The sequence below is a fragment of the Pelecanus crispus genome, chromosome Z (genome assembly GCF_030463565.1).
Source record: "Pelecanus crispus isolate bPelCri1 chromosome Z, bPelCri1.pri, whole genome shotgun sequence".
NCBI classification, from domain to species: Eukaryota; Metazoa; Chordata; class Aves; order Pelecaniformes; family Pelecanidae; genus Pelecanus; species Pelecanus crispus.
The window spans coordinates 12733232-12760760 of record NC_134676.1 but is presented as its reverse complement, the minus strand read 5'-3'; the positions used below and the strand labels follow the sequence as shown (position 1 = coordinate 12760760).

Genomic DNA, 27529 nt, shown 5'->3' with positions numbered 1-27529 from the left:
ATCTACCCGTTTTTTGAACGTTTTGAACATTTGAACGTTTTGAACATTTGAACGTTTTTTTCCCCTCAGCTCCCTTGCACATCCCACAGGTTTTTGCCTTCAGGTCTCCCTCCCAGCAGCAAGGGCTGCCCCGCAGCAGGTCCACTCTTCCTTTGGCTCATTTCTACCCCTTCGCTCTCACTGTTTCATAGCTGGCCAGAGCAAAGTGCCTCTTGGTCCTATCTCAGGCTGTCTAGGCATCATGCCTGGTAGCAGAGCCCATGCCCAGTTTTTGGGTAGTGGGTTAGAGGGTGTGGAGGAGGGCTGGCTTTCAGCTGCAGCATGGTTGCAAATAGCAAGCACAGAGTCAAATGAGGGGTGAGTTGACTCAATAGCATTTCAGCATCTCATAAAAGTCTTGTGTTCAACCTCAGTAGGTTATTCAGGGCTAAACCCATCTTTCAGCAGCTGGGTGGGGAGAGAGGAGCAGTAGCCGGTGCCAGCTCAGTTAAATGAGGCAATTGGAAATGGGCTCTCCCCGAGGCTGGGGCTGTGGTTTGCTCAGTTAGGGCATGGCGCGGTCACTCCTGCAATTAGTACTTGGCTAATGGGTGATTGACACCAAGTTCAGGCTCTGTCTGGCTTGAAAGCTGAGCCCTGTGTGGGACAGGGTGCGGTGGGGAAATGGAAGGAAGTTCCTGAAAACAGCTTTGCTTCTTATTTTTAAAACTGGCCTCATGCCACCCATTTGCTCACAAATTAAAGAGGAGCAGGATGCATTGACATTGAGTGGGCACCACCGGTCTGGTGCACCCTGCGCTAAAATCACCACGGCCCATTCATTGGCAGGAAGACAGGACAGATGGTGTTCCTCCTCTTGCCATTTTTAACAGAGGAGCGAACTGCCACATCAAAAAGCTGCTTCATGAACTTCCCATCATCTGCTGACTGCAGCCTAAGCGGCATAGCATCAGCTACACAGGCAGTGCAGATATCACTGCCGCATCCCAGATACCAAGCCTTCTAGTGACACCATATACATAACAGCTCGTACCGGTAGTGCTTGCGCTTAGTGAATTGTTTCAGGATTTACTCCATACACCCTACCCTGCAACAAATAACCTGCAGATGTGTGGCTCTAAAAATAATTCTTGGCATTGGGGCCATGGTACAGCATCGCTACATAATTCAGCAAACTTTTGTACTGCATTGTTTTAAAAATGAATCTTTTCTGTATGCTGAAAGTGGTTCATGGAGACAGATTCTGTCCTAACAGAGACTGCTCTGTATATAGAGAGTATTTTGCTATCATCTCTGTGGGCAATAAACATGGATCTGACTTGTGAACATGTTATGTTAAGAATTATTTCTTTCCTTTTCCAATTCATTAAGTCTGTATACTTAATAAGCAGTTTCAGCTTTTACAACGTCTTCTCTGGGAACAATAAAACAGAGGGGGAAAAGGAGAGAAACATCTGGATCAGTGAAACACTCTTGAAATAATATCTTTTTTAGTGTCTTCATAAAGATTTCCAAGGGCTTACATTAAGAATTTAATTCCATTGCTGCTATTGATGTTGAAAATATATTAGAAGCACAATTTTAACTTGGTCTTGTTGCTTAGATAGCAATCAGAGCTGGCCAACTATTTTGTTTGAAAATAATGTCATGACAAATAGCATTGTTTGTATTTTATTCAAGATGTACTACTTTTTTTCAGGTTTTCTCCTTTTAAAAATTTATTGTGAAAATGGAGAGAAGAGGGGAGAGAAAACAGTGAGAAGGGACCAAAGCTGCAGTTCCATTACAATTTAGCAAACCACTTTTTTTTTCCCTTTTTTTGTTGCTTGTTTGTTTGTTTGTTTCCCATTCTTAAAATATTTTTAAAGAATATCTGCTAGTGATAATTTTTGATTTGGCTACCTACAGTTTTGTACACTTATCAACAAACTGGAGCTAAGATGCTCATGGGCTGTAGCACATGATATTCAAGAAGAGCCCGAGGGAGCTGTGTTTGCTCAGTCTGGAGAAGATGGAGCTAAGGGGCAAATTTAATTTGTGTCTCCATCTACCTAATGAGGAGTTGCAAAGAAGACAAAGGCAGACCTTCATCAGAGGTGCACTGCAAAAGGACATGAGACAAGAGCCATGAGTTGCAGCAGGGAAATTTTAAGTAGATATAAAGGGGGAAAATGCACAGTGAAGTCCTTAAGCATTGGAAGAGGGTCCCAGAGAAATGAGACAATCTCCATCGCTGAAGACATTCAAAACTCATCTGGGCAAGTCTCTGAGCAGTTAACCCTGCGTGCACTCAGATCAGATGATTTCCAAAAGTCCCTTGCAACCAAAATTATGCTGTGAATCTCTTTTTTTAAAATTATGGGGTTTTTTTCCCTAAGATTTATTTCTGCTGCTTATAGGATGGCTGAAGCCTTGACTTGAAAAATTCCCTTGGCTGCGCTGAAGCAAGGTCATGACCCGATGACTCTAAGCTGGTACTGGAAGGATAAAAATCCTTAGGCATAAGTGGCTGTTAAGCACCCTTATGTGATTCATAATGTATTAAATTAGATCGCTATGCTTTTTGCACTCTTATAAAGCGTGTGCTCTGAAGATAGGAACCATTTCATACCCCCTGTCTGTAGATGGTATATAGAGAGTGCCCAGGGTCTCATTAATCTGGGGCAATTCACATAAACCTCCATACCCTGCATGGTGTCTTGTCCATTCAATATCAGTTTTCCGCACCAGAGAGGCAGAGTTTCCAAATGCAGACATGTTCCTCATGCTGTCTGTTAGTTTCCAGCTCAGGAAACCCAGTTGTCATCTGGACATTGTAGGTAGCCAGCGTAGAGAATGAGGTGCTCAGAGCTGCATTTTTCTTAAATTATTTTTCCGTGCTGTTTGACTTTTCTAAAAGCTGATGGCTTTGTGTCTGGTGCTACCCACTTCTAGATTATTTAAATCGGAAGCGTTAGCCTGGCTGGACTTCTTTGCTTGCTTTCTTCCTGGAGTTGAATTTCAAGAACCATCACAATTAAAATATCTGTTAAATATCTGGATTAAAAAACTGTGTCTGTGTCTAGGTTGTAGATGGAAGGTCTAGGGTATAGGTGGATGGCATGCCCATGGGGGGAGTACAGGAGCAGGGGTACATGTCAAATCCCTAATCCATCAAAACCAGGAAGAGGGTTGCAACAGGTTCCAGTGACAAATATCAGCCAGACTTCATTAAGTTCATGGCACAAGTGATTGTCCAAAACTGTTCTTCCAAGAAGTCCAATTGTAGCACATCCTCAGGGCTGAGCATGTCCTCACCCATCATCCTGAGTCTGTTCCCCACCTGACACGTGTTCATGGCAAAGCTGCCAGGGATTTCTGCAGAATCAGGATCAGGCCCTTACATGGCAGCTCACCCCTAAGTGAACAGAGACTGAGTTACTAGCTTGTCTCTGAAGGTTAATTAGGATTTATGTCCTGTTTGGAGAACTAGCTTTAGAAATCTGGCTTCCTTGCATAGTTTCTATGATGTGTTTTTCTGTGCATGTGTGTGTAAAAGGCGCTTGCCTTTTATTGTTTATCAAAAAGAGTTTATTAGACATTGCTTATGCAGCATTTTTGTGATCTTGTTGATGAGAGATGCTATATAAACGGGGTTGGATTGGACTGGATTCCGTAAGTCTAAGAGTTTGCCAGCAATTTATTGCTCTTTGACTCCAGTGACCGAGCACCAGTACAGCAGCCAGCAAGCGAGCACAGCTCCTTGCAGCACTGCTCTGGCTCTGCCTTCCGTACTGAAATGGAATTTATTACTTTCTATCTTGCGTGGATATTTGGTAGGAAATTGGAGCTACAAAATGAAGAGTCATGGAAGTTTAAAAAAATCCAAGAGACAGGACAGATGTGCTGTGATTAGTCCTGTACTCTGGCTCACCTTGGGTTGGATAAATAATTGAATGTGTTCCGTCAGCAAGACATACTATTTACAGACTTGGAAGGAAATTTGGCTTGCAGTCCCCTAATTGGAAGTCAGAGGTGGTGGAAAAAAAAGACTTTTGCTCGCTTTTCGTACTTTAAATCTCAAAGCGGTGAGTTTTTATAGAACATGGGCTCAATCTTGGATCATTTCAGTTGAGATTTAGAAGGCTACTTGTTCTTAGAAATGACGATATATTTATGAGGATGCATTATACTTTGCCGGTTCATTAGACTATGTAGTAAATGCAAACAGTGCTATCTTTGTATAAAATTCTCTTTTTTCCCCCTCAAATTTCACACCTGTCAAACATTAATTTGATTCTGCAACATCCATACCAACTTCACCTGTGAAACTAAACAAAATCATTTTCTTGGTACAATGCCAGAAAATAAAAGAAATTTGTAAGAAAAGAGAGCAAGACAAAGCTGACAGTGTGTATATAAAGCTGAGTTTAAGCAGATGAGAACAGTCAAAAGTCTTTTATTTAATCATTCTGCTATTTTTGACATGCTGTCTAGTGATAAACCACATGAGCATTCCCTTGCATTAAGGGAAAAAAACCCAATTAAATAAAAATCCAAGAAAGAGGGGAAGAAAGTACAGTCCAGCACTGAAGGAATCACATATGTGATTTTGAGGATGATGTTCACATGCATGTAAAGTAACCGACAAATGGCTTTTCCAGTGGCAGCAGGGGTGATTACCTTTTTGAAGTTGTGTAATATTTTCCTTCTGAGAGTTTCCTTCTTTGCTTAGAGAATATTCACAGCCAGATTTTTACCTAGTCATTTTTGGACATGGGTATGCTAAGAGAGATACAAGCACTGATAGTTACCAGTGCCGCCAGTTGGTCTGTGCTACAGAAAAAAATGCTGATTAGTCTGTGGTTAGTCAACATGTTTGCAGCACCAAGGCTCTTGGCTGGGCTAGGGACTGACAAGGGACAGCGTTAGTTCTGGCCCTGTAGCACAGTGTTATGGCTTCCCCAGAAATGTGAAGCCCGAGTCTATATGGTTCACGTGGAAATCCCAGTATGACCTTTTTTTTTCATTACACGTCGGAAGGAAGGATCATGGGAAACATTTCCAAAAATCTGTATTCTGCCCAGAAAAGACCCAAAAAGCTGAGTTTTAGCAGCCATTTCTTCCTGCAGTGATAAGAAGCTCATAAGCTCTTTTTTTCTTGTGGGGGTGCCTGCAGGCTTTTCAAACCAACCCCTTTCTCTGCATCCCAAAATAGTCCAAAAGTAATGGTCTCCTGGGGCTGCTGATCTGCTGACGCAGCAGGATATGCTGGGGAAGCAGTCTGCCTGCCCAGATTTTGTTTGAACACCTCTGCTGAACACCGCATTGCATCTCATTTACTTAAACAAAACCACAAATCCCACCATGGTAAGATGTCCTGTGCTGTGTCCATGGAGAACAGACACCCAGGGACTGCTCCAAGAAGGACAGACATTTTTGGTGGCTAAATTTCCCAGACCTGTGAAGTTTTGCTTTCCGTGCGTTCTCCAGTTTCATGCAGGTCAGCACCTATCATAAGTCCAAGCCCAACTGATACTCATGCAGGGCAGAGGGTTTCTTGCACCCCTTGAAGTCTTTATTTTCTCTTTTACAGAGGAATGAGCTTCACGCATTCAGAAATGCTGTGCTCTGCAGGGGCTGCAAACTGTCGTATCGGTTTGGAAGGTCCCTTCTGAGAAGAAGGAACCACAGTTTAAACTCCAACACCATAAAACTCCCTTTGACCGTAAAAAGATGACATGAAACAGCACTTCAAGGTGAGGAGGAGTCAGTTAACAATACATTACAGTAAGGAGCAGCCAAGGAGCGTGTCTGAGAGCTTTCAAGAGCATCGGCCAGAGCCTCCCTGGGTAAGCGCTGGCATGGTTCCCCAGAGTCAAGAGAGGTATGTGGCTTTTGCCAGGGGAGGATCTGGTCCCTGGCTTGTGTTCATGGAAGAGGAGTCCAGGAACTGTGAATCTTATCAAAACTTTTTCATTAGCAATAACTGGAACAGGATTTCATTTCTGGTATCTGTCTTAATAGCCAGAGCTGAGCAAAAGAGCAGATAGCAGGGCTTTTTTTTTTTTTCCTAAGAAAAAGAAAACCATACGTGTGGGTAAATTTATTTGACTTAAGTAGCTGACAAGAAACATGGCTTAGACTTAGGCAACATATTAATCACTGAAAATCTGACTTTCAGAAAAATGAAGTAATATGTTGCAGTGATTTGCTGTCAGAGATCTGAGTTTCAGCGTTGCTTGTGAAGGGTTGTTTCTGTGGTTGTTCAGGCAAATCCTGCTTTATTCAGTCAATGAAGAGAAATAAAGAAGTGCACATATACATACAGTGGTCACAGGTGCTGTAGCATTTCCTAGGCAGTGGAAGACATCACCGTATTTGTTTTATTCACTCTCAGCTGGGACAGTGACTAGAAGGGCTCAGGCTGGCCTTGGACCTTACATTACACCCGATACGAACATAAATGATCTCTTTACAAAACTGTGAAAAAGGGCTAAGTCTGGAAATCGTGGCAAAGTGCATGCTGAGCAAGTGTCTGCAGGGAGGCCATCCTCTCTTACTCAAGATTTTGGTATGTATCCCACAGAAAGGCAAACAAAAATAAAGTGCATTGCTTCAGTTTTACACCATGTTGCCATAAATCTCTCTATGTGAATTATGGCAAAACTGTGCAGAGTTACTGAGCTGCTTCCTTAATACACTTGCGCTGCAGATGGGCTTTGTCTGTGCATGCTTTGGCAGACAGACCTGTCCCTCATTTGGATTTTATATAGAATATGAGAAAAACAAGGGTTGGTTTTCTTTTTAATATACCTTGTTGGCTTGCTTTTATAGCTGTCTAATTATTTTTTGTAAGTTAATTGCTGTATTTTATATTTGCATTTTTGCTGCACTGTGTATTTCTCAAAGTCAGGGTGATCAAAAGAAACACTGGGCAAGCACAATAAGCAGCCAGTCTAACAAAGACCCCTTTGTGCAATTAAACACAGCCGTGCCATGGCCTTTGCTGACTCAGGTCTTCAAAATATGGCAGAAGTTCCTCTGAGTTCATGTTATGACATTGTCTAAAGAAATCTGGTTTAAAAAAAAAAAAATCTATCTTTTCCCAATAGGAAATTGTTTTTTTGTATTAAATACATTTGCTCAACTGTATTATCATTGCTTTCTACCAGCACCGACCTGGAAGAACAGTGCTGATACATCAAAACCTACATAAAATGTTAAGCAGCTATTATGCCCCCTAAACTGTGACTCTTCTGACATTCATGGGTCAGAAATAGCATGTCAGAGAGGAGGAATTTGACCTGCCTGACCACCTATGGAGCTGCTGCATCTTCCAGTGAAGCGACCTCAGGCATCAGCTGAGCTATAGAAACTGTCCATGCGTGTGCTCCTAGCCCCCATGAATGGGGGGTAAAGTGCCTCTGCTTGAATTACCTCTGTCTGAGTGGAGCCGTCCTGGAGGCTGTCTGTCTGTTTGAACCCCAGCGTCGTAGGGATAAAGTAAGGTTAATATTTTATCCTAAGAACTCACTTTCTGACTCAGTACAGGGATTTCTGTGTCTGCTTTGCTCCTAGGAGGCAAACATTTCCTAGAGTGAACTTTTCTGTTTCTACTTCTTTTTGAACATAATTGTCACGACAGAGTTTTAGAGCTGCCATCTTTGCTGAAGTTAACCAAAACCTCAATAATGCATCAAGCATTGCGAGCAATGCAACTGCTCCAAGCCAGCTGTTGCCACAGCCCAAGTCGCTGCCATGTTACTGCAGACACATCCAGGTTAATTATCTCTTTAAATGTTTATCCTGTTATTGTTTGCATTTCCAAAGCATTTCAGCTGCTGTAGAACCCTGAATCACTCCCTTCCCTCTCGCAGAGAAGTATTTTCTTGGTTCAGCATACCCTGGTCTCCCTGGCAGCGTGGCCAGCCGCAGTGTCCCAGCACAGAGCAGGAGGTGGGCTGGGGGCGATGACAGCTCCACACCAGGTGGAAACAATTATGGGGAAAAAACGTGGTCCACACTGGATGAGTTACTGCTGATAGCTGCCAGATAAGCTAACTTAATAAAGTGGTGGCTTAATTAAGCCGCATTCCTTGCATCTTGCCTTTCGTCCTGCCTGTCTGGGGCGATGCTATCAAGCAGCTACCACTTTGCAAGATGGGGCGGGGGGTGCTGCACTGGTGCGCCAGTGTGTGTTGGGCAGAGGGGGGACCTGCAGGCAATGGGGCATGGGGATGCTCCTGGAACGCTCAGCTCCCCGCTCAGCCTGCAAGGTGATGGGCCACAAAGTCTGCAACAAAGGAAGATCCACTGCTTGACTAGTCACGGGTGTGTTTATTGGTATCAAAGGTTTGACCCTAAATCCCATCTTCTGACATTCAGTGATCCAGGAGCACCTCGACCTCCAGAGCAGAGGGGAGTAGCTCAGCACCTCCCTGCTTCTCCTGGAGCTGCCTGTCAGAAAAAAAAAAAGTGACTTTGCTTTGAGAGAGTCCTTATTGCTCTGGATTTTCTTACAGATAACACAAAAGCTAGACATCACAGTGATCAAAATCATGGTGCCCAAAACCCTCTGCAAATTTGGGCTTGTGCATGTTCATGAGTGAAGATTGCATGAGAATCAGAAGTTGCTATATTTTTAATAGCTGAAGTACCCCACTAAAAGCTGTAACAGATAAGTCTGTCAGAAGTTTCTCCTTTTGGAAACCAGATTTAAAGTTAATGAATCAGCTTAATTTCCAGTAGATACAGATTTTAGTAGCTGAGCTTCTTACACAGCTGTGTGTGAGTTTGTGTTTGAGGCACGCTCACATGTACAGCTGCGTAGCAACCACCTCGCTGAAAGTTATTTAGTAGCTAAAATTATCAGTGGGGACCCCCTCTTACCTCTCATTATGTATAACGAGATCGCTGCTACGCAACGTTGATTAGACATCTCAACCTGGAGCTGGATGTCTGAAAATGGGTATTGCTATTAAAATGCCTTTGCTAATGATCAACTCATGTGTCCATCATTTTGACAGATTTTTCTTTAAGAATGTAAAAAGCTAAAGTATGCAGGAATCCCAGGGTTGCAATGTAATGTTCAGAGAAATGGGTATTGTTGTATTGTATTTCCTGTGCATTAACCCTCAAGTAGCAGTTTCCCTGGCAAAATTGTGCTGCTGGCTGCAGCTTGCTGTTGAGTACGGGCTGCACTAATACAGAGATCAGTAATCTTGAATTGGGAACCAATCATCATAGGGAATTGGCTTCTGGAGTGTGATCCTGAAAGCAGGGCATCCCTCCTCTAAACCACTTCTTTGGGTGTGATTTAAAGCTTTTACGATGGGGAAAAATCTTCAGGTATGTAGAGAAAACATTTCCCAATCTCCTTACCAGTAAACCCTGGGAAAATTCAACAAAAGTTGAAAGGGAGACTGAAAACAAGGAAATGATTTCTCAAAAACATCTTATTCCTCTGTGGAACTCATTGCTGCAAGAAGCCATTGAAGAGATGGATTTCAGCAGGGGCTTGGATACCTGCCAGGGCAGCACAATTTTCCAGTGGCTTTAATTGGAACAACCCCCGGTGAGGAAACACAAGGCTGTGCTTGCTTCAGGGTGCCAGTGCAAGTATTTAAGGGCTGTAACTCAGCATGTGGTGGGTTCTCAGCGTGTGACTGTAGGAGAGGGTTTTGATCAGGGCAAGTGGTTTGGCTATCAGGAGAATCCAGGAGGGCAGATAAAACCACAGTTTAGCCACAAGAAAGCCAGCAAGTCCAGCCAAAACCCATTGCCAGCCAAGTTGAGAGGAGAGAGGCAGCTCCCGCAAGGTTCTCGCAGGCGAGCCCTTACCCAGGAGCAAGCTGTGCCAGCTGATGTTTGCATCTGCTGCCTCAAGCCACTCCAAGGGTGGGACTCCTAAGGGTCCTAAGCCTGAAAATCAAGTGGGAATTCCCAAGAAGAAGGGTAGAAATTATGAAAGCTGCTGCTCCCTCTTTCTGGTTAGCTCTGGCTGGCACAACCCTACAGGTCAGCATCTTGTGGCAGGAATGCCCTCCTCTCCGTTCCCATCTCCCAACCCTCTCTCAAGCTGGGCTGTATCTTCATCTGAAGAGCAGCTACAAGCAAGCCTTTATCAGCCTCCCTTCTTCCGCAGACAGGAGGAGATGAATGCGCACTTGGAAAGCCATCGGCATGGCTTGCAGCATATGAACAGCCTCCCTGATGCACCTTTGAACTCATTCCTCCTGCATTTGTTTGTCTTGCAGATAAAACTTCACAGCAGTGTTTGGAGAAAAGTCTAATGAGGGACCACTGTTTGCATAACAAAGCGAGGCTTCCTCTTCAGATGTCTAACCTTCATTAAGCATAATTTATATTCCAACTAATCTTTGGAAGAGGGTAAAATATGGAGCCAAAGTTTGTTTTTACATAGTTTGGAGTAATGCATTGTTTGTTTTAAGTGGTCTGTTGCAACTGATAGTTGATTTGTATTCAACATAATGGTGATTTGTGATGGCTGCGTGTTATCTAGGCAAGTGTTGTGTCATTAACTGCCATGGCTTTAGCACTCTTCTGCGTTGGTTACTGAATTAAAGGATAAGACCAAATGGATGGTTTCCCAGTTTTGCAGATATCGCAGCATGTCCACAAGGCATGAAAAACTGTGAATTTCTAAAATACAAGTTTGGTTTTTTTTTCCTCTCAGACTCATGTAGACTTGATAAAGTAGTGCACTGAGCAGCAGTTTGCTTCTCTTGCAGCAGTCCTGGTAGCCACCACTCTGGGACCCTTTGAAGGTTACCAGACCCCTACAGCGAGTAGCTCTGAGGGTGATAAGGGACACAGCCAATTGTAAAGGCTCCTCAGTGCTGTTGGGAGTCCTGGTGACTTGATGTGGTTTGCTGCCTAGAAAGCAAAACAAGGAGATATAGCTGAATGCCTAAATGTCATTACAAGCCAGTTATGTTAATGTTAATTTCTCAGCACTCAGGCTTTGTTCGTATCATAGGCACATAAAAAATACCTCATCCTATTGACTCTTCACTGCAGTTTTGTCCCCCTGCCTATGTAAGATACTGTCCCTTGCTCCAGTTGAAATACCCAATATATATCACTTATCACCTTCCAGGTTTATTAGAAGATGAGAAATGACTGATAGCATTTATCTTGTGTGTACTTCTCACTGAGACTAACCCCTTTCTGCAAGTTTACATTGTAATGACAGATGTTTGAAAACACCCCTCACTGTATCATGAAAATTGTGACCTGAGTTTTGTATATGGACAGCACTGAGGTGTGCTGCATCCTTTCAACACAAGGAAGCAGGGCTTTCAGAAACTACTTGGGATGCTGGGTGGGTCAGCATTGGGGTACCCAGCCCCATGCTCCTGACGTGGCTGACCATGCTGTCATTTATAATGCCTCATGGACTGAGTGGTGGTTTTCCATGTTGCATTCTTTAATGCTGAGATACCTCCAGCTGCAAAGCTCAGGATCCTCCTCTTGTTTGGCTCATCACATCCATGATCTACTCACGCCTGTTTTTAAAGGCAGCACCAACCTTTAGAGAATATATTTATTTATTCACTTATTTATTTTATTTTTTTTCAGGAAAAAATGCTGTAAGGGTTATAAGTTTGTTCTTGGACAGTGCATCCCTGAAGGTATGTGTTTTCACTGTTCTTACCCCTCGTGTCCCTGTGCATTTGTCTTTCCCCATTTACCCTGTTCTCCACACTGCCAGTTTAGAAGAGCATCCTGATATAACCGCAGGCTAGGACGTATCTTGTGTGTCAGTGGGGTAACTGTTTCCAAGAAGTGGTTGGAAAAATAAAAAGATGAGCATCTTCCAAAAGGTTCACTTAGCATGCCAAGCCTTGGTCCTCCCCTAAGTACATGTGGCTACACAGATCTTGTACCATGACCTGCTGTAAACAGAGGGATGCATTCTGCTCTTGAATGCATGGGAGCCCTCTGTGCACCCAGGAGCACACCCTTCCTGGCTGATGGCTTTCGCCATGTACTCTTTGGATATTGCACAGGCGATTTGGCTTGTAAGTGCACAGGGAGCGGGTAACTTCATGAGTTAGTCCCGCCTTAGTTACCTATTTCCCAAACATGTCAGCAAGGGGAGAGCACCGCCAAACAGTGTCTCTTTTCCACCACCTCTCCTGGTTGTGGGCACGGCTTGCTTGTCACCATGGACAGAGAGAGATGGGGAATTACTCTGGGTATTTCAGGCTGTAGTGAAAAGGGAATGATCCCCTCCTTGCAGAGGGGAGCTGCCTGTACGCTTTGCAAAGGCAGCACCAGGGTCCCAATGCTCAGAGGTTGCTGCAACGAGATCTCATTTAGGAAAATGCTGAGCTTCGCCTGCCTTTACCTTGGGGAAGGCCTCTGTTGGGTTTACCCAGCCAATGGCTTCAGTGAGCAGTAGCAATGCAACCTCTTCAGTTTCTCCCACCACTTTGCCCACTTTGGATGAAATTGTCTCTGAAGTTACAGGAGAAGAGGAACTGTCAGGCAGAAGCAAATGGCCAGAGACAACATGCCAATAAACCTTGCTTGCTCCAAAAAGCATGCTAAAAAGTTGGTTTATGGTAACACATCCTTCTATTTGATGACATATGGAAAGCCTCGAGTTGACCTGAGAGTTTTCCCAGTTTCGGATGGTGATGTTTTGAAAAGAAAAGTGACAAATTAACATACTAGAGAGAGTCAGCTGGTTTTTGAGTTACAGACTCCAGCCAACAGGGATTATAACCCAAACTCTGATCCTGCTGCTATTTTTTTTTATTTCTATCTTTGCTGCTGCTGACTGAAAACACTAGAACACTCGTTGCAAAAAAAGGAAAAAAGAAAAAAGAAAAAAAAAAGCAAAACCCTCGCATGTTCTCCAAACAGGATTTGTGCATTTGCCGCTTCCTTGCAAAGAAATGGCTCACAATGCCAGTCTGAGTCCTGGGGAGCTGGGTAGGGTTTGGGCGAAACTGATGCTCACAAGGAGTTCCTTGTCCTGTGGTTTTGCGATGAGTTTTGTCTTGATGTGTGTGGCCTGAGGTGACAGCTCCAGTGCAAGACGGACACTTAGAGGAGATGGTTCCGCTGTGTTGTACAAGGTGGTTCTGTGTGTAGGAGGCAGAAGCCCTGAATCCTTTCAGGGTGGAAAGAAGCCAGGACTCTACAGTTTGGCCTCCAGCTTTCCTATGGATTGTAACAATTTTATACACTGGTTATTCACAAAATATAATGGATACAGCAGGAGAAGTAACAGGAGCAAAAATAAAATTAGGTCCATGGCAATATATTATTTTAGGCTTCTAATTTTCATCTCTTGAGGCTTTAGGTGATTATGAAAACAGCTTTTATTATGTACCCACTGACGTCGCTTAATCCTGTCTATTAACTGCATCTCAGTAACCTGAGAGTTTCTGCCACTAATTGAATTTCTCTGCTGGCTGTGGCTTTTCTCCTCTTTTATCTCCATTCCCCCTTTTTCAGCTCAATCTATATTTTGCTTTGAACTTCAGAGGCCACAGCAATTGCTATAACATCTGAGACAATCTTGGGCCATTGGTATAGGGATAAGAAACATGATTCAGTGAAGCACTCGTTTCCCTTTGTTACAAGACATCACTTGGCTCTTCACACATTATTTTGGCATAATCTTGACAGAGCAGCTGTATGAAATGCATATCTCAACACAGGCGCATAAATACATTACAGATGTGAGTTTATTAGAGCACATCTGCACCTTTTAATCCAGTACTGGCAAGTCAAAGCCATGAGAAGTAGTTCCAGCCCTGTCTTCTCTATGATTTAGCAGTGGCTGCAGGGAGGAGGGTTGGGAGAGGGATGGATCCTACCTTGTCCACCCTCTTATGGCTGCCTCGGGAAGACACTGATCACATTCTTGGACAGCTGTTATTTAAACACTCTTTCCAAAGGGTTGTGTCTTTGTCCTTGTCCATCTTTGGTTTCTGTCCTGTTATTTCTTGTCTGCCTTTGAAAAGCAACAGAAATCAGTGCAGTCCAGTATGAGTCCATGCCCCCAGGTTCTGCATTTCATTTGCTTTGGATTCACCTTCTGCTCTGGGTTTCAGCTGCAGGAGCACAGAGCAATGATCCTCAGGAAACATTGAGAGGAGTGTGCTTTGTGTGTCTGATTCCCCCTGTAGCATCTCTCCCTGCTCCACCTGACCAGCAAAGCAGGTCAAAAAAGAGCTCCTCACCCTTTTCTCCTGAATGATCTCTTCCTTCTCTGCTTTGGAGATTCACAGCTCCAACCAGGTCCTGTCTCATGGCATCACCAAGAGTAAAGCAGGGACAGATGTAGTCTGAAACAGCTTCTTTTGGAGAGCACCCTCCCTACCACTGGTTTGTTACTTGAGTTTCTTGGCTGTGGCTTAATTCAGAGCAAAATACTGTTCAGGCAAACACTAATCAGATCTGCTCTTTCCTCACTAATGCTATTTCAGAAATTTCCCTAGGTACAGCTTTGCATGCTGCCTTGTCATTTCCAAGTTCATTGAAATACATGTAGAGACATTTGTTTTTCTGCTTTGGTTTTTTTGTATTTTCCTAAAGTCTGGAACATCCTGATCCTCACCGTGTGGCTTTGATTCATCCTCAAACCACATTTCTTAGGCTGAGCTGGCAGACAAGGGGCTCGAACGTGGGAGGGCGCGTGCATCCTCGGTTCTGCAAGACACACGGAGATGGTGCAGCAGCTTTTGCCCAATTTCATCCCAGCTGTGACAACTGTTCCTGAGGGAGTAGTGCTACCTGGGGCCAAAGCCCTGGGGATGCACAGGTCCATGACATGGGACCTGCCCACAGCCATTGTGTGATTTGGGTTGACTGTGTGGGAACCACCAGTAGGGAGATTTCTACCTCCTGGACCCTTCCCTAGCTTTGTATGAAAGTAAATGAAGCAATGGTCTTGATGGAGCTCTGCTAAAGTGGATGCAAAAAACTTATTTAAAGAGTAGCTACATGAAATATGACAAAAGAGAGAAGATTACAAAGAAGTGGGGTTGTTTAGTCTAGAGAAAAGGAGGCTAAGGGGAGACATGATAACAGTTTCTAGGTATGTGAAAACGTACTGCAAGGGGGAAAGTAAACTGTTCTTCATGGCCAAGAAGAAGAGAATGAAAATAATGGGCTTAGATGGCTGTAAGGGGAGTTTGGATTAGATATGAGTAAAAAGCTTTATCTGCGAGGGTATTTAATCTCAGAAATAGACTGCATGGTGGTGGGGCATCTCCATGCCTCAGGGATTTCTAAGTACAGGCTAGATTAATGTCTATTAGGAGGGTTTACACCTAGCTAATCCTGCTTGTGATGAAAGATGGTCCCTTCCAGCACTGGTTTTTAGGATTTTATTGGGGCACATCTATTCATGGAAGCACAGGGAGGACAGAGCTCATTTTGCCTCTGGTCTAAATAGGCTGAACATGGCACAGACCAAATCCAGCATCTGGATTTGGGCACACTGGCTAAGGAGCAGGCATGTTCCTGCTGGAACCTCAGTGCTGGGCATACTAGCCTGTTCTCCATCCGGTTTTATTTCAGCAGAGAATGAAAATTGGAACCATGCCCAGGAAAAACACCACTAATGCTTTGTATTTGGGGCTACATAGTAGCACCAAATGTAATGGGAGTTTACAGCCCCAGCATCACCTAAAAAGCCCAAACTAGCCCCCAGGCTGGCCGTGTTTGAAGGAAAGGACCATGTTTTTCTTCCATGCTTGTGCAAGGCTCTGCACTATTCAACCCTGGTTCCTTCTGGGGCTCCTGGCACTGCCATTCACTGCCACAGCACTGCGGGCAGACTTCAGGAGTTAAAATCAACACACTTGTGAACTGAAAAGGAAAGAAAAGATGCCTGCTATTCAAAAGGTGACAAGCACAAGGGAGGAAATGCTTGGCACCATTACAATAGTATTTTTTGGTCTAAGGGGTTCTGGTGTGACATAGAGCAGCTTGTTAAGTCTCATTTGGCACTTTTCTGTACCCTGGCACACTGTCACTTTTACCCCCAGTGCTACACGTGTGGTCTATATGGTCTGTGGAGCAAATGTGGTTTCACTTGCTTTACCATCTAATAGTTCATTTTAATTGTTTGGAAAAATTATCGTACCTAGAGATGTCTGCTAATTATTAGTGTGATTCAATAATGAGTTTGGGTTTTAATTATTTTATACTGTGTATATGGAAACACAGTGCCTTGCTGGGAACTCAGCTGAAACACTTAGGTTTTGTTTAGATGTATTTGGTCTGGAGCAGGGACAGGATATATCTGCTGTGGGCTCCAGCACCCAGCCACTGGAGGGTCACAGCGACAACCACATGGACGCTGTGCGGAGGATGATGTTCCTCTGAAATGATCACAGAAACTGCCACTTGCTTTGGCATAAAACCCAACCTTCAGCAGGATTTTCCTGAGCTGGTTTTGAGACTGGATGCTGCTTCAGCTCCTGTCTTCTCCTGGCAAATGTTCCCCATGGAGCTGCAAAGCCCTTGCACCCATGGCCAGGGGCTGCCCATTGCCCCCCAGCCCTGGCACCAGCCTGACACCAGGAGCCAAATGCAGCCCCTGGCAGGGCAGGGATGCAGGTCAGACCCCGTTTCGCTCTGGTGTCCATTCCCCGGACTGCAGCTCTGCTGCTACACAGCAGTGAAATCAGAAACAGATTCACCCTCCTTTGGGTTTCAAATAGGGACTTCAGATGCTCTTCTGGGATTTCACGGACAAGCCCATCCAGCAACTTACCATAGCCTAATCTTCATATTTCTTATTAAGAGTGATGATGGTTTTGTAACAATGTGTTCTTTGCTAGAAGGGTTATATCTGGCTTTGAACAATTATTGTGTGATTTTAATTAACTTTGCCTTATGATATACTTTCTGCCCAGATTTGGCAGTTAGCTTCACAGTGTTTCACAGCATTTTGCTTAGGAAATGTTGCTATCAGCACTTAAAAATTTGTGGAAGAAAACAGCAAAAAGTTTTTAGGTAATTTAATATTTCTGTGAGAAGAATTCTTAAATTCTGCAAACTGGGAAAGTGCCTCTTGCTTAAAATTCAGCTTTAAGAGATAGTCTAACTACTGTAAAGCTGTAATTAGCCATTACAATTTTACTATAATTCTTTGCTTGTGTATTATGAATGTTTTAATTCTAGGTTTCTTCTATCCTCAAAAACAATGTAACTTTATTACTTAGCAGGGAGGTGAGATATTTCCTGTCACGGTATCATCCAGCTACTGCCATTGGTATTTTCCTAACCACGTTTTTCTCTCCCTAGACTATGATGTCTGTGCCGAAGCTCCTTGTGAACAGCAGTGCACAGATAACTTCGGGCGAGTCTTATGCACTTGCTACCCTGGGTACCGCTATGATCGAGAGAGGCACAGGAACAGAGAGAAGCCTTATTGCCTGGGTGGGTAGAAGTGCGTGTTGAGCTCATCTCTGGTAAATGATGTATTCTGCTACCTCAGGTCTTTTAAGAGTCAGTTTAGATCTGAAACCTGTCTTATTCTCTTTAATATTACAGAATAAACGTGTTTTTTAACTATGTGAAGAATTGGTTCCCAGAACTAAGAGATCTAAATCCCCCTGAAATTATTAGGAGGTAGTACCTAAAACAAGACATATGCACCCAGACACTTTGAAGTCTTGAGCTGATGTAATTTTCCCTTTATTAATTCCTCCTGCAGGTTTTGAGTCATATCTGTGGTTTTGGCCTGAGACGAGGGCCATGATTCTAAACAGTAACCCTCAAAGCACTGTAATCATGCCTAATTATGAAAACAAATCCTTGGGTTTTGATTCAGATGGCCAGTATCTAATTCAGGACCGATCACTTAGATGTGGTCCTTGTGTGGCTAGTCCCCCCTGATTCAATAGTCCTGCCCTGCATGGTTTGCTGTGCCAGGGAGCCAAGATTTGCAGGATCAAGCTTTGCTTGGAAGCTTTTCAATGCAAAGAAACAGTCACACAGTGTTCACCGATAAAATGCCAAGTGTGTTAATAATAACAGTGCCGTTTGCACAGAGCTCCAGCCCAAAGCACCAGTGGTGCTGCAAATACTCATTTATTTAACCACAAAAATCTCCTGATGCCTTTAAAGGAAGTCTTTTATTGCATTTGAGGTCTGAAACTTCTGGCTTTAGGACATTTTCGGCTCTTGGTCCCCTCCAGATATCGACGAGTGTGCCACAAGCAACGGGACGCTGTGCTCTCAGATCTGTGTCAACACCATGGGCAGCTACAGGTGCGAGTGTCATGAAGGCTATATCCGGGAGGATGACGGCAAGACATGCACCAAAGGAGATAAAGGTATATGCTTGTGGGCGGTGAAGGTCCTGGGCCAAAGTGCTGCCTAAAAGGTTGATCTGTTGTAAAGAGTAACTGCTCCCTACGCTACACTTGGAGCTGGGGGTCTGAAGCTGGGATGTAGGTGATGCCCCCGGAGACCCCGGGTTGTTCCCTGGGCACCCAAGCGCCTGTGGAGCAGTTCTGCCGCACGCTCTCCTCCTCCCCGGCTTATGAGCTGCACACATGGAGCAGTAAATCAGTAGTCACATCCATAAAGAAAGAGCACAAGTACATTGAAGGATATGGAAAGCATCTTCCCCTGGAAAGGCAGAGTGGCTGATTGGTGAAACTTGCTGTTACAGCTTCAGTTAGACCATTTCTCCTTGATCCAATTGCTAAAAACCGTATTTTGCTCCCATACCAACCTGGATTATACCTAGTTCGCAGTCCAGAGCTCAGGAGACATAGGGAAAAAAAATTGCTAGATGCCCACCCTTATAAGCCTTCATTAATTTCATCTGTTAATTAAATTAATTTCAGTGAGTGTAATTTGTATTTACATGCCGACATATGAGATTAGCAAAATGGCCCTGGGTTGGGTGATTAGTGCCTCTGGGCACTCAGAGGCTCAGAAAAGGTGTGCCTGGGAATTCCACACACATTTCAAGCATTGCTTAAATCAATTGCCAAATTATGTTGAGTAACACTGAATTCTGCTGACCTGCAATTAGTTTGTATGTCTCGTGACTGCGGTCAGATTTTTTTCTTTTTTTTTTTACGAAAGTAATATGTGATGGGAAAGGGGTAAAAGTGAGGGCATGTTTTTGTTTTTCATTGTTGGTTTCAAAGTATGTATGTGTGCTGTGTATAAATGATTTTAAAGTTTTTTACCTCATCCCAGTTATTAAATTACAGCATTTAGAGTACTGCAGATTAAATACTAATATGACAATTTAAAAAGAAAGGAGGAAGAGAATAACCTGTGCTCTGGAAAAAAAAAAACCTTTTGATAAATGGTGACTTACCATAGGTTCATCAATTAATGCCTGAACACCTGTTTCATTGGGTGCTCCAAATCCCGCTGGATGGCCACAACAATTTATAATTTTGATTTTCCTCTGAAAATGTGTAACTGGAGCCACTCCATTAACTTTAATTGTTCCTTGTAGGTGTTTTGTTTTGGTTTTTTTTTTTCCTTGTAAGTGTGTGGGGCCTTTAAGGAAAGAGGTACAACCTATATAGTCCCTTTGTGAATAGTTTTTTTAGTTAACTTTTCCTCTGGCTAGTTCAAATTTCCTGACAGGGTAATGCCCAAAGCATTCAGGATAACCAACCATTCAAAATATTCAAGGCTGTGGAAATAATTCTAATATTTGAAAAACACCAATTTTACACTGAATGTACATGGCACATAAAAATGTCAGTTCCAGTAGCTAATCTCGAACGAAATACCCACCATCTCTGCAAACATTTCCCAAATCAACTGTGTGAAGCAGAGAAGGACGCTTTCTGCTCGGTTATACTGCTGTACTCCAAGTTAATGTTACTAATTGCCAGACCTCTGGTGCACATGAAAGAGGAGCTGGCCACCACTATTTCACAGGGCTTGTGTCCGTAAGTCATCCCAAAGAAAATCAAGATTTTCAGCAGCCGCGAGGAACCGTCTGTAGCGACGCACCACCCCGTGGTCAGCCCCAGCCCTGCACTGCCCCGGAGAGCACTGCGTCTGCGCTGGAATGACTTCCTAATAAGCAGATGATTTGCTTTTCATGGTAGCTGGAACACTTAAATTTGATTTTAAAATTTAGCATGAGAGACGTGAAAACATATGTATCCCTCTCCAGCTTTAACCACATTGCACGTTTCCCGGGGGATTATTATTCATGTTTTCATCGTGCCATGCCTGAAGGCTGCAATCCAGGCACTTTTTTGGCTCTATAAGTGGGCTTGACTGAGAGCTCTGGGTTTGTCAGTGGGGCACAAGAATAGGGAGCATTTTTCCCGCACACACAGCAAGTTGCATTTGACGGAGACAATACAGCTACCCATGCTGAAGAAGGTAAATGAAACCATCTCAGCAGGCTGAGCCCAGATAATACAACACAGATGATCAACTCAACAGTCTCCATGCAAAGACCGCCTGCGGCACAGCTCCCCGCCGAGCTCTCCCCCGTCAGCCTCTCCTTCTCTTCCAGCATCAGCAAGACAGAGTCTTCGAGCTCATGCAAAGAAAACACATTGCTCCGCAGAGCAGATCTCTTACCGATACGCGCTGCGGGGCTCACCAGTGTCTCACCGAGATAAAAGAACCCCCATCAGGACAGCGACGTCATGCGTGAGCTAGACTTCATGCTTTGGAAAGCCTTCATAAAATGTGGCTTGTTTAAGCCTTCTCTGAAATAATTTTAGTTTCCTGGTGTAGGTCTGTGCAATGGAAACAGGCTACGTAAGTGCCTTGCTCAGTGCTGGCCAAACTGACCCCGGTAGGCGACCTCTGTATCTGCAACACGTGTGGGTGGCTCCGTCTAATTGCTTCCTGCCCCCTCTGGCCTGTCCTAGGTGGCTTCTGGCTTTATCCATGCTTTATTCTGGCTTTATTCATAGTTTGGTCCTGATACAGGATCGGATGGGGGTAGAGCGAATGTTTGATGGATGACTCCTTCCTCGGGCAAATCATCACCTCTGTCTGGTATGAGTTAGGGGGATTCCGCCTCTCTCCTGGGACATAGCTCACACTTGCTTATGTGACACTGTTGGACTTCCTCCGACAAGTCAATCCAACTGGCTTTGCAGAAATCTCACTGGTATGATATTTCCCAAACATTAGCTGACCCCCTCAGCGTTCATCTTCATGGACGGTTACAGCCGTGTTTTATCTATACTTGTCAGCCCTGTATACCACATCCTCCTGGAAGATAAAGTGGATTTTATAATGAAACATGAGGCCAAATTCACTGCTTCTTAATCTGCACATAATTCCACTGATTCTAGTGGGATTGCATTAGGTTTCAAATAGAAGAGGCTCTGGCAGTTTCTCCCTATGACTGTATGTTGCTTTGAGCAACATTTCTTAACACAATGTGTGCATGTTATGAGGGAACTCATTTGGTAAGATAGCTATTAAAAGAAGTTTTGGTTAAGACTAGTACCAAACCCAAACTTTATTTGAGTTTGAAAACAAAAAGGCATTTTTTCTTATGGCTCTATATATGTGCATCTGTAAATCCTACACAGGTCCAAAAATGGACATGTCAAAACACTGTTTTTTTTAAAGGAAGCTGAAAAATTGGAGAGAGAGGAAGAACTGCTTAAGGGAGCTGTGATACTGACTTGAGGTCAAGAGAAAACTTACCTTATAGACATATCAAGAGGTGTCCTGATTACAGCATATTGATTCCTTGTTAAGGGAAAAAAACCCCTGTGTGCTGCAGATTCTTTGATCTATCAGAGAAAGCCTTATGGGCAAAGAGGCTTTGGAAGAAGCCAAAGGCGAAATAATTAGCATTAGAAATACAGCAGTAAGGGAACCAGCAGATGCTGTGTATTCAGGTATCTTCACACAAAGGCTGGAGTCCCCCTGGGAGGTGTTGTGGCCAAAAAGTCTTGAGCCAGCATAGCTGAAATTTGGTGAAATTCTATTACATGTTATGTAGAGTTCATAGGAAAACCCCAAGTAGTACCTTTTGGCCTTAAATCTTTGAGCCATCTGAACACTGCGCAGGAAGCTGTTCAGGTATTACCAAGCTGTGTGCTATCAGAAAGGTCTGGGAAGAGCAGCGTGCTTACTGCCATAAAAATGCTAAATAAAATAAAGAGGAATATCTGAGTTACTGTAATGCTAAAGAACTGCAGCTGTGGGAGCAGGCAGTTGATGAGTGGGCAAAACCCCCAAACCTTTGCCTCATAATCTTCTCATCAGTTCAGCACTAATACCAATGTCTTACTGCTGCTGGTCATTCCAGCACCTAGCCCTTGCAGCCCTCACCTACCTGATTAGGAGGTAAGAGAAATAAACCTTTCATAGAATCATAGAAGCATAAAATACCAGGTTGGAAGGAACCTCAAGTACCATCTGGTCCAACCTTTCTTGGCAAAAGCATGGTCTAGACAAGATGGCCCAACACCCTGTCCAGACGAATCTTGAAAGTGTCCAGTGTTGGGGAATCCACCACTTCCCTGGGGAGATTACTCCAATGGCTGATTGTTCCCATTGGGAAAAATTTTCATCTTGTGTCCAATCGGAATCTCCCCAGGAGTAACTTGTACCCATTACCCCTTGTCTTTTCCATGTGACTCCTTGTAAAAAGGCAGTCTCCATCTTCATTGTAGCCACCCTTTAAATACGGGAACATGTGATAAGGTCTCCCCTAAGCCTTCTTTTCTCAAGGCTGAACAAACACAGTTCTCTCAGCCTTTCCTCATATGGCAGGCTTCCCAGGTCTTCGATCATCTTCATGGCCCTCCTCTGGACCCTCTCCAGCCTGTCCACATCTTTTTTGTGTAGCAGGGACCAAAACTGAACACCGTATTCCAGATGTGGCCTGACAAGTGCTGAGTAGAGTGGGATAATGATGTCTTTGTCTCTGCTGGTGATGCCATTGTTGATGCAAGCCAGTATCCTGTTGGCTTTCTTTGCCGCAGCAGCACACTGTTCACTCATACTGAACTTGTTGTCCACCAGGACCCCCAGGTCCCTTTCCACTGAGCTGCTCCCCAAACAGGTAGGTCCCAGCCTGTGCTGCACTCCTGGATTGTCTTCTAAAAGCAAGCATACCTGCCGTGGCATTATATCCAATGGACTGAACATACTGAAAATCAGGTTCTCCTAAATTTGTGCAATGGTCGTCCATAGATCACATCAGTTGGGTGCAGTATTCCTTATTGGACCATGCAAACATTTAAAGTCAAGTACCACATAATATCTTTATTATTAGAAAGTTCCATTTTTATTTAAAATGAGTAGATGTTTTCAAAATCAGTACACACTTCTGAAAAGATGAAGGACACGAAAGTGTGTGTCCAAGTGAGAAGTATAATACAATAGCTAAGCACATTGTAATTGATCCTTTTTGAAGATTTTGGCTTTAATCAGGAGCACCTGCAGATCATGGTCAGTGTTCAAATGTGTCCAATAACCCTTCCAGGTAACATTCTACAAGGCCACACATCATATGCAGGGCCTCAATACACTTGATGCGTCTCAACAACTATATGAGAAGGAAAAAAACAACACCTAGAGTTTGCCAGTATGTGTCACCCCATGTTTTAGAAGCCACATTTCTCTTTAAGCAGGCATCTGTTAAAACAGTGCTTGTTTGCGATGCAGAAGTGCTTCACTGCGTATGAGAATGGGAAAAGAACAAAAAAATAACATTTGCAATACCTTTACAGTATGAATTACTTAATGGATTCCTGAAAAGATCCCATTCATGCATAGTATCAACAGGTGTGACCCTTTCTCCTGGGTGGATTTAAATCCCTGGCATTAATCTCAATCCCTATCTCTGCTCAGGCTGATTCCATCACATGGAGGAATAACCAGCAATGATAAAGAGCAGTTTGTACAAAGTAAATTAAATGACCATATTGTGAGGGATTTTTACTGTAATTTATAGCATATGAAAATTTTCCCTTCAGGGGTCTGTAAATCAGTTCAGATCTATAGGGTTAGTCTACCCTACACACAAAGATAAAAGAAGGAGTGTAAACTTTTTCAGGTATTAAAAAAAGAAATTTTGGGGGACTGTTAACTGGAAACAGATGCTTTAAAAATGAGGTCAGAGCTGTCCCTGTAAAGTTTCTCAGCCTTACATAGCAATTCACAGTCAAAGCATTACTAATGGCAAGAGTCGTCTTTTCACTGTCTGGGGAAATGTAACAACCTTCAAGTTGCTTTTGCAATCACTTTATGAATTTTTCTTTAGATCTTTATATTTGTATTGGAAACTGCTTTCTTTCAGCTGGACTTCCTGAGAAATCTGAAAATGTGGCGAAATCAGGGACATGCTGTGCTTCTTGTAAGGAATTTCATCAAATAAAGCAGACGGTTTTACAATTGAAGCAAAAGGTATGAATATTGATCGGTCATGTCTTTACCAGACCTGCATGTTTTATGACAACTGAGGTTAAATTTAAGTGTTTGGAGCTGTCACTGCCATGTGGCTCTTGTGCCCATAAAGATGATGGCAACGTATTTTAAAATCATCTAGGGATGGCATCTCTTCCTTATGCTCCTGTATTGCTTGTAAGCAGGTTGCTAACCAACCAAACTGGAGCTGTTTTACCAAGCTTGTGGTAACAGTGTCTGGCAAACACCCATCCCAGTCTGAGCCCAGGTTTCTTGGCAATCAGCACTGGCCTCAGCTTTTCATTCATACTGAATGCACAGGATTTTGGACTAGATCCACCTTTACTGTGTGCAAGTGCAAGACATTCTACAGATGCGGGAATGTGGGAGAACATGATTTTGCATTAATAGGGTGCTGATACAGGATTCTTGCCAAATAGGAGGTGTGTGGCTAAACAAAAATATCCCTAGAAGATACATTAGGATTGATTTTTTTAAAAAGAAAAACCCCTCCACCCCAACCTTTTTTATTTTCACCTGTGTCCTTACAAGTAGAAAATAATGCACTTAAAAACTTCCCCTGGCCTTTAACTTTAATTGCTCCTATATGTGGCCTCCTCTTGCACTTCAATAGGATTGAAATAACGCAGAGACCCAGCCCAGGATTTTGAAAGCTAAGTGCAGGGGTGCAGGTGTAGTGCCTTTTCTGGTGACACCTCCTTTGAACATTCCAGTTCTCTGAAACGGAAATGTACTGCAAGAATAGTCTCAGCACTGCATGTTGACAGGCTGTAATTATTTCACCCAGGGTACTTATTTAATTTCATTGTGTCAAAACACAATTTGGTATATTTACCTGTTGCCTTTAATGTAATTCAATGTAATAATTCCTTCAATGTAATTTATATGAGGAAAAAAGAAATCTGCTTTACTAAAATGAAATACAGTGAGGTTTGAGATACTCTATTACAAAAATCTCATAATGTCATGTTTTCCTTCTGAATCAGTATGAAGATAAATGTGGAAGTGACAGAATTTCATGTGTGGTGAAAATTATGGGCTTCAAACAGATAGCGAATGGATTAAAAAAGGATCTGTGCTTTTAAGTGTCTGTTTGACTTTTAAGCCACCGCCCATGATGCTGAGCAGGCTCTTACTAACCCCCAGGGAGGGACCTGGGGACACACTGTTGGCCAAGTTGTTTCCTGCAAGAATTGATGGAAATCAATGGCCTTAATTAATGGAAATTTTTCTGTGTCTAACTTCCACTGTTTTGTGCCTGTGTTCAAAACTCACTCCTGGAAAACTAACACCATTGATACCTGTCACTGTGGGCACTTGTTGTTCGGAAGCCAAACTGCGCAGCTCACTCTTGCCTCATAGCTAAGCCCTGTCATGGTCTACCGACTAATTTTCCCCAAGTATCTTCCTGGTAGGACTTGATCTATTTGGCATCCTCAGAGGGAGCCCACAGGATTGGGCCTCTGTCGTGGTTTAGCCCCAGCCAGCAGCTCAGCACCACGCAGCCGCTCACTCACTCCCCCTACCCCCATGGGATGGGGAGAGAATCGGAGGAGTAAGAGTGAGAAAACTCCTGGGTTGAGATAAGAACAGTTTAATAATTGAGATAAAGTAAAATAGTAATGATAATAATAACAATATAATAATGATGATAATAATAACAATATACAAAGCAAGTGATGCACAATGCAATTGCTCACCACCTGCCGACCGATACCCAGACAGCTCCCGAGCAGCGATTGCTGCTCCCCAGCCAACCCCCCCCAGTTTCTATACTGAGCATGACGTCATATGGTATGGAATAGCCCTTGGGTCAGTTTGGATCAACTATCCTGGCTGTGCCCCTTCCCAGTTTCTTCTGCACCTGGCAGAGCATGGGAAGCTGCAAAGTCCTTGACTAGCATAAGCAGTACTTAGCAACAACTAAACCATCAGTGTGCTATCAGCATTATTCTCATACTAAATCCAAAACACAGCACTATGCCTGCTACTAGGAAGCAAATTAACTCTATCCCAGCCGAAACTAGGACAGCCTCACACAGACAGAGCTGGAAGAGATGGTCCCTTGATACCCTCAGCATTTTTTACCCCACAGAGAGGAGAGATTTTGTCTATGCTGAGAGGAGAGCAGCCTCCTGCTGCTTCTCCACCCAGGGAGACATGAACTCTTGTGCTTCACCAGCCGCTTGCCATGGCCAAGTTCTTCTGGGGAGGACATCTCTCAATATCTGCAGTCGAAGTTGCTCTGTTTTGCACAGAAAAATTCATTTCTGTCTGCCAGAGAGACAGTTTATGGGAATGAGTCTTCAGTTTTGTGGTTAAGTCTTTCAGATTTTATGAACTTTATGCAAAATTAGAGTTAGCAGCCTTTCAAAGATCCAATCCATCAAATCCTACAACTGGGAACTGGGGTATGCTTTTGAAAGTGGGTGTGGTTTTGTGTCTCCTTAGGAAAGAACAGGGTGAATTCAAGTCCTGCTACCTCTGGTGATGGCACCAATACCTTTTTGGAGGATTGCAACAGCTATTCCAGATCCAGGACAGAGTAGTTCTAGGATCAGAAGCAGAAAGTCACCTTGCATGGTCATGCAGTGGGATGCACTGTCCCAATATACTAGGGGGCTGTGGGCAGTCCTAGGTTGATCTCTGACCTTGCTAGAAGGAAGAAGAGTGGAAAGCTGGAAAACTAGGGGAAAGATATCTTGACACACAGCCAACAATTTAGAAAAATCAAGTAAGCAGTTCAGCACTTGGAGCTGGGGCATTGGTGGATCCTACTGCACAGATTTGTTTAAACATCTTAATTAGAAAGCCATGTTCCACATCACCCCTGTCAAAGTCATCTAAACCACAGATCTCCTAGAAACTACCCAAAACTCCAGATGCTGCATGCAACGAAACATATGGGAGTCTTGTTTCTAATACTGTCTTTCTTTAAAATTTGCCCTCACTAATATTTGCATGGACGTGGAAAAAAAATATTTTCCAAGGGCCATTAAGATTTGGAGCTGTGGACAGAGAAAGCCAAGGTCACTCTGGACCAGGATCCTGGTTCAGTTAAAAGGTGAAATAGAAATTAGGCCAGTGAGTATAGCCAATCTCTAAGAGGATGTGAGTCAACGTCAAAAACACATGGTTTGGCCCCAGT

At 43.5% G+C, this 27529-nt stretch overlaps 1 protein-coding gene across 1 annotated transcript in view; it reads left to right on the top strand.

Moving 5' to 3' along the window:
* The window catches only part of CCBE1 (collagen and calcium binding EGF domains 1), a 99180-nt gene that overhangs the window by 64484 nt on the left and 7167 nt on the right, over positions 1-27529 (top strand). The window contains exons 3-6 of the mRNA XM_075726983.1: positions 11584-11636; positions 17281-17415; positions 18177-18314; positions 24254-24360. Of these exons, the coding sequence (XP_075583098.1) occupies positions 11584-11636; positions 17281-17415; positions 18177-18314; positions 24254-24360 (433 nt within the window). The remainder of the gene's footprint in view (positions 1-11583; positions 11637-17280; positions 17416-18176; positions 18315-24253; positions 24361-27529) is intronic.